The 13,465-nt window shown below is 42.0% G+C and overlaps 1 protein-coding gene across 2 annotated transcripts; it reads right to left on the bottom strand.

Annotated features, from left to right (window-relative positions):
* Positions 1 to 1,621: 1,621 nt before the first annotated feature.
* LOC120685917 (phosphatidylinositol 4-kinase beta 1-like) lies at positions 1,622 to 11,042 on the bottom strand. 2 transcript variants are annotated; one of them, XM_039968054.1, is made up of 16 exons: positions 8,825 to 11,042; positions 8,065 to 8,253; positions 7,915 to 7,963; positions 7,093 to 7,225; positions 6,400 to 6,880; positions 6,034 to 6,114; positions 5,835 to 5,957; positions 5,089 to 5,158; positions 4,439 to 4,536; positions 4,247 to 4,351; positions 3,840 to 3,893; positions 3,430 to 3,573; positions 3,271 to 3,324; positions 3,116 to 3,190; positions 2,585 to 2,668; positions 1,622 to 2,517 (listed from the first exon to the last, which is right to left on the bottom strand). In XM_039968054.1, the coding sequence occupies exons 1-16, from the start codon at positions 10,583 to 10,585 to the stop codon at positions 2,416 to 2,418; spliced, it is 3,603 nt and encodes a 1,200-aa protein (XP_039823988.1). In that variant the 5' UTR covers positions 10,586 to 11,042; the 3' UTR covers positions 1,622 to 2,415. The 2 variants fall into 2 exon arrangements, 1 of the variants encoding a protein (XP_039823988.1); XR_005679871.1 differs by lacking the exons at positions 1,622 to 2,517; positions 2,585 to 2,668; positions 3,116 to 3,190; positions 3,271 to 3,324 and having other exon boundaries at positions 5,089 to 5,169; positions 8,825 to 11,002.
* Between the last annotated feature and the right edge of the window lie 2,423 nt (positions 11,043 to 13,465).

Below are 13,465 nucleotides of genomic sequence, written 5' to 3'. Positions count from 1 at the left end.
CACCCCTCGAGTATATAAATAATGGCAAGGGTACCTTGATCGGCAGACAACTCAAGTCTAAACTATGGCAATACAAAACTCAAGAGTAGGACGCAATATACACATCCAAATAGGACGTAGGGTATTACGCTACTCCGGCGGCTGAACTTGTCTAAATCCGTATCTTGTGTCCTCTGTTTACCTTCAAGTTTCAGATCCGACGATCCCTCACCAAACAATCTCCTACCTTAGGTTATCCCTAGGTAGGCTGGCTCATCGACACCCGGATTCCCCCCCCCCCCCCACCCGAGAGTGCTCGCAAATCCCCGCTCCCAGTCACCCGCCTGTTGTGAACCCTAGACTCAGCGGTGTGCCACATGATGGCTGTCGGCGAGGGCACGAGCGCCAAGGGCAAAGAGGGTCGGCTGCAGGCGAACGGCTCCGCTCAACCCTGCAAGCATGTTTGCCTCGGTAAGCGGGTGGTCGAGCTGTGCATCTAGTAGGCAGGCAGGCGCCACCGCGCTAGGGGCATGCCCGCCAAACCAGACAGCAGGGGTAAGCGGGCAACCGAGCCTAAACCATTGAGGCTGGTAAAACTTTGTCCATATTTTATGAAAATTGTTACTACAATTTACAAAATTAATAAAAACTTCATAACAATACCACGCCTAAGGGAATTTTTGAATAATTCTTTTGTCACATTCATTATTTAAGGGGATTCTTCTTTTTTGAAACGATAGAGGAGGATTCTTCTTGCAAGCGAAAGATGAGGACATCGAGTATTTTTAAGTTACCAAGCATCGTAGAGTTATTTTGTAATTCATAAGCGACCTATCAATGCCATTTGTTTCTTCAGAATTTGTAATTTGATATGTTGATTATTTAGTCCTATATATTGAACAATTTATGTTGTCAGTAATCAATGATGTTATTTGAAATTTTGAATACCCACCTCATAAATCCTAGACCCACCTCTGCCGATGGGTGGTCATGTCTTGCTACGAGCCTATGCTGGAGTATGACCCTGGGGATAGATGGTAAAAAGAACAGAGTAAAACCCTTCCACTGCAATCTCACTAAATTGTCTTTGGTTTAGGAGTTCTAGCATATTCCATCTACATAGGTCGGATATTTATGCCACCGGTTACATGAACAGGGCATAATTTAGTTGGACACATTGATCTAGGTGTTTAATTAAGGGGCACACGCGTTTTTTCCTCACTGCTTAAGTTGTTAGCATCCTAGAATCTTACATTTGTGAGCAGAGGGAGCAGTAGAGAATGAGAAAAAAAAATCAATAGGTCACAGGTCTTTACATGGCCCTAAACTAGTAAACTCCAAAGATTTGAGGTATTCCTGATCTACTCAAATTGACGCATGTAATGGCCGCCCGAAAAAAAAAAAAAGAGGCTCGACACCGCAGAGGCGCACATCTCTGCTCGCCTGCAACCTCATGTAGGAAGGCCCAGCTGGGATTGTGCGATTGCACTACAGTGTTGTTCTGGCCCGCGGCACCATTGTACGACACAGCAGCAGAACGCAAACACTTTTATATAGAAAAACAAATGTGAAGAAATACCAAATTGATCGCTCATAGTACGAAGAGACGTACATTGCTAACCCAAGGCATACCAAAAGGTACTTCGCAATAAGGGGTTAACATATGGAATTCTGGGTTGCACTTTGCAAAGCCCAAAAGTAAATTTTCAAACACTGATCACACCGCTAGGCAACAAGCTATCACATAATAAATGTCTAAGTGTCATTAAGAGTTTATACACCGACAACAAAAGGAATCAACCTTAACAAAAAGAAAAGGCACCAAAAAACAGAAAGCTCCTATAGCATGAGCCCTGTACAGTAATGATAATTTACAAATGCAGCAAGCACATCATCTACTCTTGAGCTATAGGGATGCCAAAGGATATCAGGACAACAATTCCAAAAGCACAGAATCTGTTCTTGTCCCCGGACGATCCCCAGCTCCAAATATGCCTATAATTTACACTTGTTTGCTTCAAGTATGGCTCGGCCCTCTCCTACATCCTGTCCAAGCTACGTCAATCAAGAGTCTGTACAGCAATGCAGCTCGGGGTTCCAAATTCCAATATGACGAATAGAGCTCCACCCAGGCGCAACCTCCTAGCACGAAGCACTAACTAGATAACTGCCGATGACTATACACTTCTCAACTCTGTCAGAGGGGGCAATCACATGCAGTACAATGCAAGCACCATTCTGTTTCCCATAGTTGGGCACCAATGCGCCCAATACCACAGGAAAATACAGTGCTCAATCACCTGGTTCGCTCTTAGAAATCGAGGTGGGATGCGCATCAAGATCAGCCCCAAACTGACCTATGTGATCCCATAGTTTGCCCCCAAGTATACAAGGAAAATGGTTTCGGAAAGAGTCTGGCACTCTTGTTGGCAGATGTCATAAAATCCCATTCAATACTCTCTGGTAGTAATCATACTGCCGGGTGCGCCAAGCATCCATGCTGCTACTGATCAGCGAGAGGACCAGGGATACACATTGCTGCAACCATAGCAAGATTAGTAAGAGAAGTCCTGAAATGATGACTACCAAATATTAGTCAGCTAACCTCTTCAGTGAGACTCAAGTGGAACCTCTTTCTCAAGTTTTGTATAGTGCGAGGACCGCCTTTAAAGCATGGGAAGCCAGAATCCTGGTAAGGGAAAAAAATTACACATGTAAGCTAATTTCTGTCAGTGGCTTCTACAAGCCAATTAGAGAAACAGTTAGGTCAACATAATTACAGGAAAATAAATATATCGAAGGGTCGACATGAAACTTTGAAACATGTGTACACTAGAGACAGGAAAATATAATACAAAGTCGTACCAAAAGGCCTCATTAATATACTAAAGTAGAAGTTTGAATATAACAAAACTATTCACTTTTGGATGAGAAAATATTGGAAGAAGATTGGCAAAGAACTTTGGATAACTTTGGTCAGGACATGAGAAGAAAGATCTACAGCAACAATTCTATAGTAATATATACATCATAAAGTATTGAGTTTTATAGTTGAGGCACACATAGGCAAATAGTCATGTGCCATCAGATAGGCAACAACATCAAACGTGCCAAATCCTTTTGATAAAGAAAATACCTGCAACATTTCTACAAGAAGTATAATACGCTCTGCATGCTTCCGACAAGTTAGGAAACCTTGAATGCATAACACCTGAAGAAACGGAAATTTTAAAATAAGCAGATACAAATTGGATAGGCCCCAGCAACGAAGGTAAACTATTACTCAAATACCTTGAAGTAGTCAAAGAACTCGCTGGGAATTCCCTCTGCATCAGAATCCATCACCTAGCAATGTTCCAACCACAAAAGTTGAAGAGGATTGAACATTTCCATAGTTAAACTTCACACAGTATTAAAATTTCAAATAAAATTGACCATCAGTAGTCATACTTCAAGGAGCTCCCTTGTCAGCTTAAATGGCGCACTCTCAAAATTGACACCACCAGGAGAGTTCGATAGCATGAAACCAAAATCAATGTGAATAATATGTCCTTCCTCATCCATAAGAAGATTTCCGTTGTGTCGATCTTTGACCTGTAATTAACAAAAAACACCAGCCACGTGCTTAGCACACCATCTTGAAGATGCATAACTAAAACTACAAGGATACAGGTCTATGATTTAATTCCCTTCCACATAATAAAGGGAAAAGCAATCACCAGCAAACTGCTTCTCTCTTTTGGAAATGCAAAAGCATTATTGCTATTTGTTTACAAAGAATGGCAACAACACTTCAATAAATGTTGATGTCAAGTGAAAATACTGAGATTTCAACCAAATGTACTATTTGATTTCAATACCTGGAGTAGGTAGCATAGAATCGAATATCCTGCCATGCTTTCCACAAAATTTCTCTGTGAAAATAAAAAGTATCAATACTCTGCTACATGTACTGAAAATTTTGAAGCAGTTGCTTTCCAACTTAACTTTTAACATTTCCAATTAACAAGTACTAAATTTAAGAATGTCTTCATAAATCAAAAGGTATTCTTTATCAAGACATGCAGTGTCCACATACACATATATCATGCTTCAAGAGTGGACAACAATTTTCATGTTGATGGTTACTGAAAAAACATGTCACTCTTTTTCATACACAGTACAAATGCATTAATCTGCACATAAGTGGAACCTCGTCGGGTGCCATTTCTTGTCTTGGAGGCTGGGAAATTAACATTAGTCAAGAGTGTCTGAAAATGCAACTCACCTGTGCAAGTTTGAAATTTGGAGAATTTTCTTCATACTTAGCCACATAGTAGTCACGGAGATTTGAGATATTGGGAAACCTACTTTTGATGGAATGAATTGATGCCTGCAGTGAAATGTAAAAAGATAGGTACAATCAAACACTTCTGACAAAATGCAGAGAAGCAGAACACATTGACAAATTGCAAAGTACCGTATCAGGTATAGTCTCAATCAGTGCTGTATAAGCAGAAGTCACAATAACTTCATAAGGCCGCAGCCAAAGTGGCAAACCTGCTTCTTGATATATGTCTGTAATTAAATGGAGTTTTTGAAGTGAATCCCATACATATGCTATATCAACAATAACATAAAAACAATCATAACATTTTGACGCTGCAGTGTCTCAATTTTCTGATCCAAATACACCTATGACAACCCAATAAAGTGTCATGGGACAAATGCTACTTCTATATCCAGGGACTTGCTTCTATTTTTATGTGCAAGAAATTCGCCTATATGGATGTGCTATTTTCCTGCATTCATGGCTTTCCCCAAAAAAAAAGATTTCATATATGGATAAATCTGCACAAGTTGGTTTCTGCACTTCAAAAAACATCACAGATGTAGAACATGTTAATAGCACACTAAATGTTTACAAATGGAGATATATGAGGACAACTAACAAATTAGAACGACATCAAAGAATAAGACATAAAAGGTCAATCTAACACATTGCTTTCTGAAGGAAATGGCAAACTTTCTACTACATCAGGTGAAGAACAGGCACAATCTGAACAAAAGAATCTCCACACTATGTAAAAGAATATTACAATCATTGTACATCGATGAACAAGTTCTCACCATAGAAGTGTGCAACAAGCTGCACAGCCAAGTGTTCCTGACGGCAGTCATCACCACTCTTGACAATAACCTACAGTAGATCTTTCAGCAGCATGGCAGTAATAATAAAAAATGATTCAGAACAAAAAAAAATTATAGAACATGCAGGCTGTTAATTCAAAGGTACGATGAGGGATATTAGCAAACATGCAACTCGCAGGGTAGTTGAATAGATCCAGTCTGTCACTATGGACAGAAAAAGGATCGCGCAATTTAACTATTTCAAATTCAGCACACTAGACTGAACAACCTTTATTCCAAGATAAAAATATCAGAATCCTTCAATAGACACAGCAAATCTTCCAGAGAGAGGCAACACAATACCTTAATTCAAACAAAGTTCATAATGGAAGTCGATATTGTTAATGATGCAACAGCCAAATCTAAATGATTTGGACAATGAAAGAATTACAAGTTTTCAAGCTTAAGTAAAATTATGATTAACTTAGAAAAGTGATATTACATTTATGGAATTACCTACGCCTATAAAGCTTAAAGGCAACGCATATGCCATACATGAGGCAAAAATTTTATTTATGCCCCAAGAAGAGGGTAAGCGAGTGCGCCCACACGCACGCGCGCGCGCACACACACACACACACACACACACACACACACATCTGCACATAAGCATTTAGCATCCCACCAATATCCAGGCTTGGATAGAAGAAAAAGAACAAAATAATGATGAAAGTTATTTTGCTTACAGAACGCAAGTCCCAACTAGGTGATTTTCCATGAATCGAAGACCGACGTATTCTCTCCTTCTTGACAGCCCAAAGCTCACCAGCCAAAGCATCAGTTGGTTTTGGATCCCCACCATCAGCGGCCTATGGAAACATTCAAGTTGCTAACTTGTGGAAAAGTACAAAAGTAATCAGAATTTAAGTCCACTGCGTTTTTCACCTTAGAATCTAAATTTTGGCTGCTCTGCCCAACTCCTTTAAGTGGAAGACCAGGTGGTGCTTCGCCTTTTAGTGCTGCAGCCTAGTCAAGGAAAACAATTCAACAGACATTAGCCCAAAACGTATCAACTACAAATGCAATCAGTGGCAATGTTATTGCAGCATAGCTACCACACTATGCATGGGACTCTACCTGTTCCCAACTGCATCAATACAAAAATCTAGGCATGGACCAGATAGCTCAGAAAAATGTTACAATGACAGCAAATCGTGGATCAACAGCATTAGTTGGAGAAGGAATACACAAAAAAAAGTTTATATATAACAAATATTAAAAGTGAATCAAAAGTTTACATGTCAGCCTCACCTTGACTTCCTCAATGGCAATTGTACTAGGGACACGTCGATGATCCTTCTTGCATGTGGGCTCATTCTCATCTACATCGTCCATGTTTACTCCAGGAACTGCAGACAAAGTAACTTTAACCCATTCTATTGGCTGATCATCAATTTCCTGGGAATCCTCCGGACGATCATGAGAATCAGTTTTTGCATGTCGTAGCCTACGCCCGGTGTCAGAGATCGCTAGGCTCCTTGAACGGCCAAGTTTCTCAATTGAGAAACTAACATTTACAAATTTCACTTTGGTCTCCCAGAGTGGAGCCATTGCTTGATCAATAACCTGAGAGGTTGACTTCAGCATTCTGTCTGTTTCATAATTTTGTGTATCATGCCGGCTCCACAAAGGATATGCCCATGGTGGTGGTTTTGGTAATTGGACATCTCCATTAGCCAACGGTATCCCACCCTTTGACAGCTTGCGCGCATCTGATGATCCTTTAGAGTGACTGGAGAGAGAACAGATGTTCTATGTTACCACAACATCCAGTAGCACAAGATGTGGCGAAGGGCAGTAATTGGGATACAGACTTATAGAAACTAACAATGACAATTTTTAAGTCAATGTATAGACCTAAAGATTACTACCAAAAAGAATGCCAGATTTATGGTAAAGATTTAAACAATTAACTCCAATCAACCTAGCACAAAAGCTGCATACCTTGGTGCTTCTGCTTTTAAAACTTCAACACATATAAGATAAGGAGCTTTTTCCCTAGAGTTAAGAAGAACACACTCATCCTCAGGTATATGAACCACTCGGTAAATGCCTTTTCCCATTGGAAAGCAAACTCCTATGCATAGAACAAACAGAAAAATATCAGGAGGGCATTTAAGCTGATGCTTTGCAATATGCTGATACAAGTTGGCAAGTTGCAACTAATAGCAAGAGGCTGCTTTTTTTCAACACACAACACATTGGTTAAATGTAATATTGTGCAGCATAATCCTATAATTAAATACTATCACAATCGTTTAGGTGTGCATAATATTCAACAGACCAAACAACAGTACTGATTAAGGAGCATAATGTAGCGAAAACAACTACTGCAACAAAAATCAAAAGATTATGTATATTGAATACACTATTCTGCGTGGCATGAAGTTCTAACTTCTAACCATTACCAATCCAAAACAACTAAAACTTTGGACAACCATACCTATACAAACATTAAAGCCACCCTAGAATAGTAGTACATGTAACACTGGTCAACAAAGGTGAGCCAGAACTATTCAAACTGCAGCCCCAAAAAATTAACAAAACAGATAGCAAGGCACGAAGCATATGGATACATCAAGTATCTTATAATGGAAGATGCTAATGTAATCTTACAGACAATTCAACTAAAAATATTAGGTACCCAAAGGCTTAGGGCAGGACTATCTCATGCATACAGGGCAAGTACAAAAACACAGAACATGCAAAAAACCGAAAAAACAACAGTAATATTCACCATATATTAAAAAAGGCAGCAGAAATCACCTCCATTTTTCTCAGCAGAAGCAATCTGGGAATTAATCTCAGTAAGAGACTGCCACATAAAACAAGATATACTGTTAGAATTAGAAGAACGTGGCTGAAAGCCATTTAGTGAATAAACCATATTGGTGCAAAATAATGTATGTGACCTACCTCCCGAAGAGCAATCTTACGATCTTCGATGGGAAATATGTCTACCAGACCATAAGATGTGTCACATAAAGCTTGAACAAGCTCCAATGATGCATAGTAAGAACCTTTTCGAAGTTCTGCTATGGCATTGTTTGGTAAAGGTGGTTTTCCACTTTGCTTCTCATTAGTTCCTGTGCTACCAGGGTGTTTCTGCAACATAAAACACCATCACTAGGACTAAATACAAATACACAATAAGCAAACAGTATTATGTCACTCAACAGCCTTTGTCTAGAAAATATTACTGATACATGATGAAAAAGGGCATAGCAACATGCATTGATGCAACGATATCACTAAGTATGAACATCATTCTTTTCCAAACGAAGATAACATTATGTGATTATATCTACTTTACCCAATGAAAAAATAGATGTACAGTTGAAATATTTCCATGACAAAAGGAAAATTTTGTAATGTATTATATTGATACACATGCAGCTTTTGTTTGGTTTCATCTCTAGCTTAGGACTCAAGGCTTTGTTGTTGTGGTTGTTAGTTATAGTTGAGCATCTTTGCAACAAAATAAACATATTAGTTCCACCATTTGAAGCACTAGAGTTTGCACTTCAAACAATAAAGTGGAATATATAATAAATAACTTTCTTACTTAAACCATTATAATACATAATGATGTACCATACCACTGTAAAACAAATATTGAAGTTTTCAAACTAGAAAAATAAATTATTAAGAGTAGATCATTTGCCTCTTTCATTACCTTTGAGCCAAAAAGCTCAGAATCTTCAAGTGAACGATCTCTATCACGAAATAGCCTCTTAAAAAAGCTCTCTGATCCTGGGCTCCCCTCTGAAATATTGTTGGGTTGACTAGTTTCTATATTTCCACCCTTAGCATCTTCTGGATGCACTCTAAACAACCTACGGAATGACAAGAACTCTGGATTATCTTCCTCTTCAATACCATTGATGCTCCTACCATCATCATCATTTTTCTCAAGCCCCTCAATTCTCCTCTCTTCATGCTTGTCCTTGAATAATTTGCGAAAGAAATTTTCCTTATCACCTTCCTCGCATTTATCTTCCTCATTCCTGTCATGAGCAGCTCCTTTCTTTTCTTCATTCTTATCCTTGAAAAGCCTGCGGAAAAAATTATCATCATCTGCATTCTTATGGCCTTTCTCATCTTCCTCTTTCTTGCCTGGCGTGCTTCCTTCCTTTCTATCATCGTTTTTCTCCTTGAAGAGTTGCCGAAAGAAACCATCTCTCTTGTCCTCTTCTATGTTTGCACCAACCTTTTCCTTCTCATCCTGCTTGCTATGTGCGCCATCTTTCCTCTCCTCATTCTTCTCTTTAAATATCTTACGGAAGAAACCTTCTCTCTCATCGTCCTCCAGACTCTTGCCCCCTCTGTCCTCATCCCCATGTCTACCATGAATGCTGTCTCTCCTCTCCTCATTCTTATCCTTGAACATCCTGCGGAAAAAGCCTTCCTTCTCATCATCCTCACCTTGTCTATCCTCTTTATCACGGAAGAATCGCTTTAACAGTCCTTCAGAACTTGGCGTTAGCTCCATGTCCTCCTCCTTGCTGTCCCTTAGCAATCTGCGGAAGAAACCATCTTTATCCCCTTCTTCCTCCTCGTGATCCTTATCCCTGCTATCCTTCAGTAACCTTTTGAAAAATCCTTCCCTGTCCCCATCCTCTTCCTCCTTGTCCCTGCTGTCCCTAAGAAACCTCTTGAAAAATCCATCCCGGTCCTGTTCTTCATCCTTCTCTCCAGATCGCCTGAAGAGCAGCGCATCACGCATCTTCGGCCCAATGCTCAGCCTCTTGAGCAGCTTGTTATCCTCCGATGTTGGTGTGGCTGGCTGCTTCCCTCCATTACCTACAGCATCATCTGGAGCTGCCACATTGGCCCCACCACCAGCTGGGGGGCTCAGGCCAAGCGACGGGGATGACGCAAGGGACAACAGCCGCTGCTTGGACGACCGTATTCTGCTAAGCATGGGGTTGCCTCGCGGACTGGCAGCAGGGGAGGGTGGCGCAGGCCGGACCAGCGGCGGCCACTCACCCTGCACGGTGGCTGCAACCTGGCACTGCTCCTGCACCTTATCAATCCCATCCAGGTCGTCGGCGTCGTCCAGCTCGAGCTCCGCAGCGAGGAGCCAGTGCACCTTGAGCGCGATGCGGAGCGACTTGGCGCAGGTGTCGATGACGAAGCGGTAGAGGGACGGGCTGGGCTTGTGGACGAGCATGTAGCAGACTTGGAAGAGGTAGGCCTCGAGGCCCGGGAGCGGGAGCGTGTACATGCGGTTGCAGAGGTAGTCGCGCACGCCGGCATGGTCGTGCTTGTAGAGGTAGCTGACGGCGATCCACTCGCAGAAGAAGGCGGAGTCGAAGAAGCGCACGAGCCAGCCGCTGCTGCCGACGGGCGGGGCGGCGTCGGCGGTGGAGGGGATCTCCCGCGGCGACTCCTCCGGCCCGAAGCTCAGGCTCCGCAGCCCGAGAAGCCGCACCATGGCCGGCGCGCGCCCTCGGCCCCAAACCCAATCAGCAGACCCTACTCACCGCCGCCGCCGCCTACTCCCCTCCCGCCTCCTCTCACCACCATCACAAGCCGGCTCGGAGCAGCTCGATCCAGCACGCCCCGCAACCCTCAGCAGCAACCCTGACTCCAATCCAAACCCTGCCCTCCGCGCGGCCCCGCGATCCGGAGCCTTCCAAACCCTAGCGCCCCGAAATCGCGCCCAGATTCGCAGCAAGGCGCTGCGGAATCGGTGGGCGGGCAGCGGCGAGAGCACAGGGGGGATCGGCCGGGGGGGTTTGCGCTGGCTCGATTCGATTCGGGTGGATTCGATTTGAATTGTCGCAGCGTTTTCGTCGCTGGGTGTGGGAGACTTTGATTTGAATTTTTTGTTTGTTTTAATTATTTTTTCCACCGTTTCTTGCGGGTTTCTTCTCCGGCGTCGTGGTGGTGGGGTGCGGGTGGGGGAGGGGATCGGAGAACGCGGAGCAGGTGGGGGCGGTGATGGCCGCGCCCCGGATCCGCCGTGGCGGCCACTCTGTTGCCCATTTCCTGCTGCGTCATCGGATCAGCCAATGGGGTAAAACAAAATGGGAATTCCCATACAGTAAAGTTTTAACCATAATTTAATGATACATTTCACAAATATCAAAATGTTGTACCCTTCCAAGCCATTTTAGCATTTGTAGATATTGTTTTTGACCTTATTTATATTTTCGTACCTACATTTATGCAGATGTGCAAATCATCTCTCGAAACATATACATCGATGTTTTCTATGCTGTGTTAAAATTAGAAGTTCAACATATAAGAAGTTCAAATTAGATCATTTGATATAAAGTTAACAATTGTAGATCGCCTTCGATAGTGCCTCTATTTTTTTCATTTTGTTTTGATCTATCTGTTTGCTAGAACTTTTCTCAACTTCTACTCCTGATTCCTAACCAATTCGAACAAAAAACATGCCAGTTATTTTTTCTAAGTAAACTTCTATGCTTATTTATACACAAACTAAAATTGCACGTACCCACATGAACTTAGACTGCATCTTATATATATTCGTATATGTTCCATATATAGTTTCAATTAGCTTCCGGTTGTTTCTGTACAATGCAATGCCCATTAATTAGGTCTAACTATTTGCCGTGTTCCTAAGATGGTTCACCATGGAAGTTTCAAGGTGTTGCCAAGCCTACTTGTTTGATAGGAAAAATCAGTGTTGTAAGTTGACTGGTGCACTCAAGTTGACAGTTTGTATGAGACCGTCCAAACCAATAAACAAAAGGAAGAAGTGTTCAAACCTTTTTGTCTCTTGGGGACATGAAGTGTGGACCCTCACCTCGCCACCAAGTTAAATTGGCTTGCTGTCTGTAACTAATTTAAGTTCCCTTATCTTTTGAAGTCAACCAAAATTATGTGTGCATGAAGTAGTTCCTTTCTTTCAGAAAAAAGTATTTCCTATCTTTAATTGAGGCACCAAAGAATGTGTTGCAAATTTTATGGCATTTTTTATGTAAACATAAAAAACATATTTGAAGCCAGTTTCGCTATTTGTTCCATACTTCGATACAATAAATGTGGGAGTAAAGAGAAAAGAAGGAGATATATAGAAACCTTTTTCAACACAAGGATTTAGCCCTCTAGTACCAGGTGGTATCAATCCACCCCGTAGTCCAAGTTGGAGGACCTACTAGTACTAAGCGTTAGGCTCCTAGTCAGCACATCAACCAAGGAAGGCAAGGATGATGCTTCCTTCTTCACTCAGCTGGGAGCCTGGGAAGAGAAGAGAGAAGAGATGATGAAAAACTTGACCTGCGGGGTGAGACCGCCCCCACAGCATTGTTTGAGAGGTAAAATGACATTCTCACAGCAGGCCAAGAAAACCCCCGAACCCCTGCCCCACCCGTACACGGGGGCCCGTCGCCTTGTGAGTTAGGCCGGACTCCACAGTGCTTTGGACGTGGGACAAGCGAGGGAGTTTTTTTAACCCCAGAGCTGAAATTCGCCCCCGAGGAGGATCGAACCCAGGACCTCTGGAGAGTGCCTCCAGCGATGCTACCACTACGATAGCAGGCCTTTGGCAGAAAGAGATGATGAGATTGGAGAATTTGTTAAGGTCCCACATGAAGAAAGCATAGGTTGTAGGTTATAATTTCTAAATATACTATTATAGCAGCAAAAATACCTTTAAACACTATCGGTTGGATCTACCCTAACTAAATAAATAAACAGCCTTTAAGGCAAACAAAAGCTCTTGTCTGAGCTCCATATAGCAAGCTAATGGGTCAATAAATTTGAGCCAGTGCAAGTTTTATAGAGGTTTCATGCACATTAAATGAGGTGTCACATAGGCAAAAATGATGACATGGTAATAAATTTATGAAGAGAGAAGAAATGGGTTTCATCTAGATGAAACTTGGGTTACACTGTTTCCAAGACTATAAAACTTGATGAAACAAGGATTGGGGGCTAGAGAATTTCATCTCATCTGATTTTAACCAATCATGTTCATAGTAATTGAATGCAATGACTCGTCTATGAAATCGTGAAATAAAACTATGCATTGGGGCAGTCCCAATGAAGCATTTATGATAGTTTCTATCTATCTTAATTATGCTGACAACTCAGCAATTTAATGACGTGGCAGTAGATTTATTATGGAGAGAGAAGAAAAAAACGAAGAAATCATTTCCTCTGAACGAAACCGAGTCGACTCTTGTACCGATGATAGGAAACGACGGAACCTGCGATGGGAGACTCCGCTGGTTTCTTCAACCTCTCGCTCAGATCCTATGGGCCGACGCCGCCAATTACCCTCACTCACCCCTGCTTGTCTCTGTTCCCTCCGTCCGTGCGCGGGGACATCACCGTTGCC

This window comes from Panicum virgatum, chromosome 8N (genome assembly GCF_016808335.1).
Source record: "Panicum virgatum strain AP13 chromosome 8N, P.virgatum_v5, whole genome shotgun sequence".
Lineage (NCBI taxonomy): Eukaryota > Viridiplantae > Streptophyta > Magnoliopsida > Poales > Poaceae > Panicum > Panicum virgatum.
Note: the sequence above shows the minus strand (reverse complement) of the source record. Positions and strands in the feature narration are given on the sequence as shown.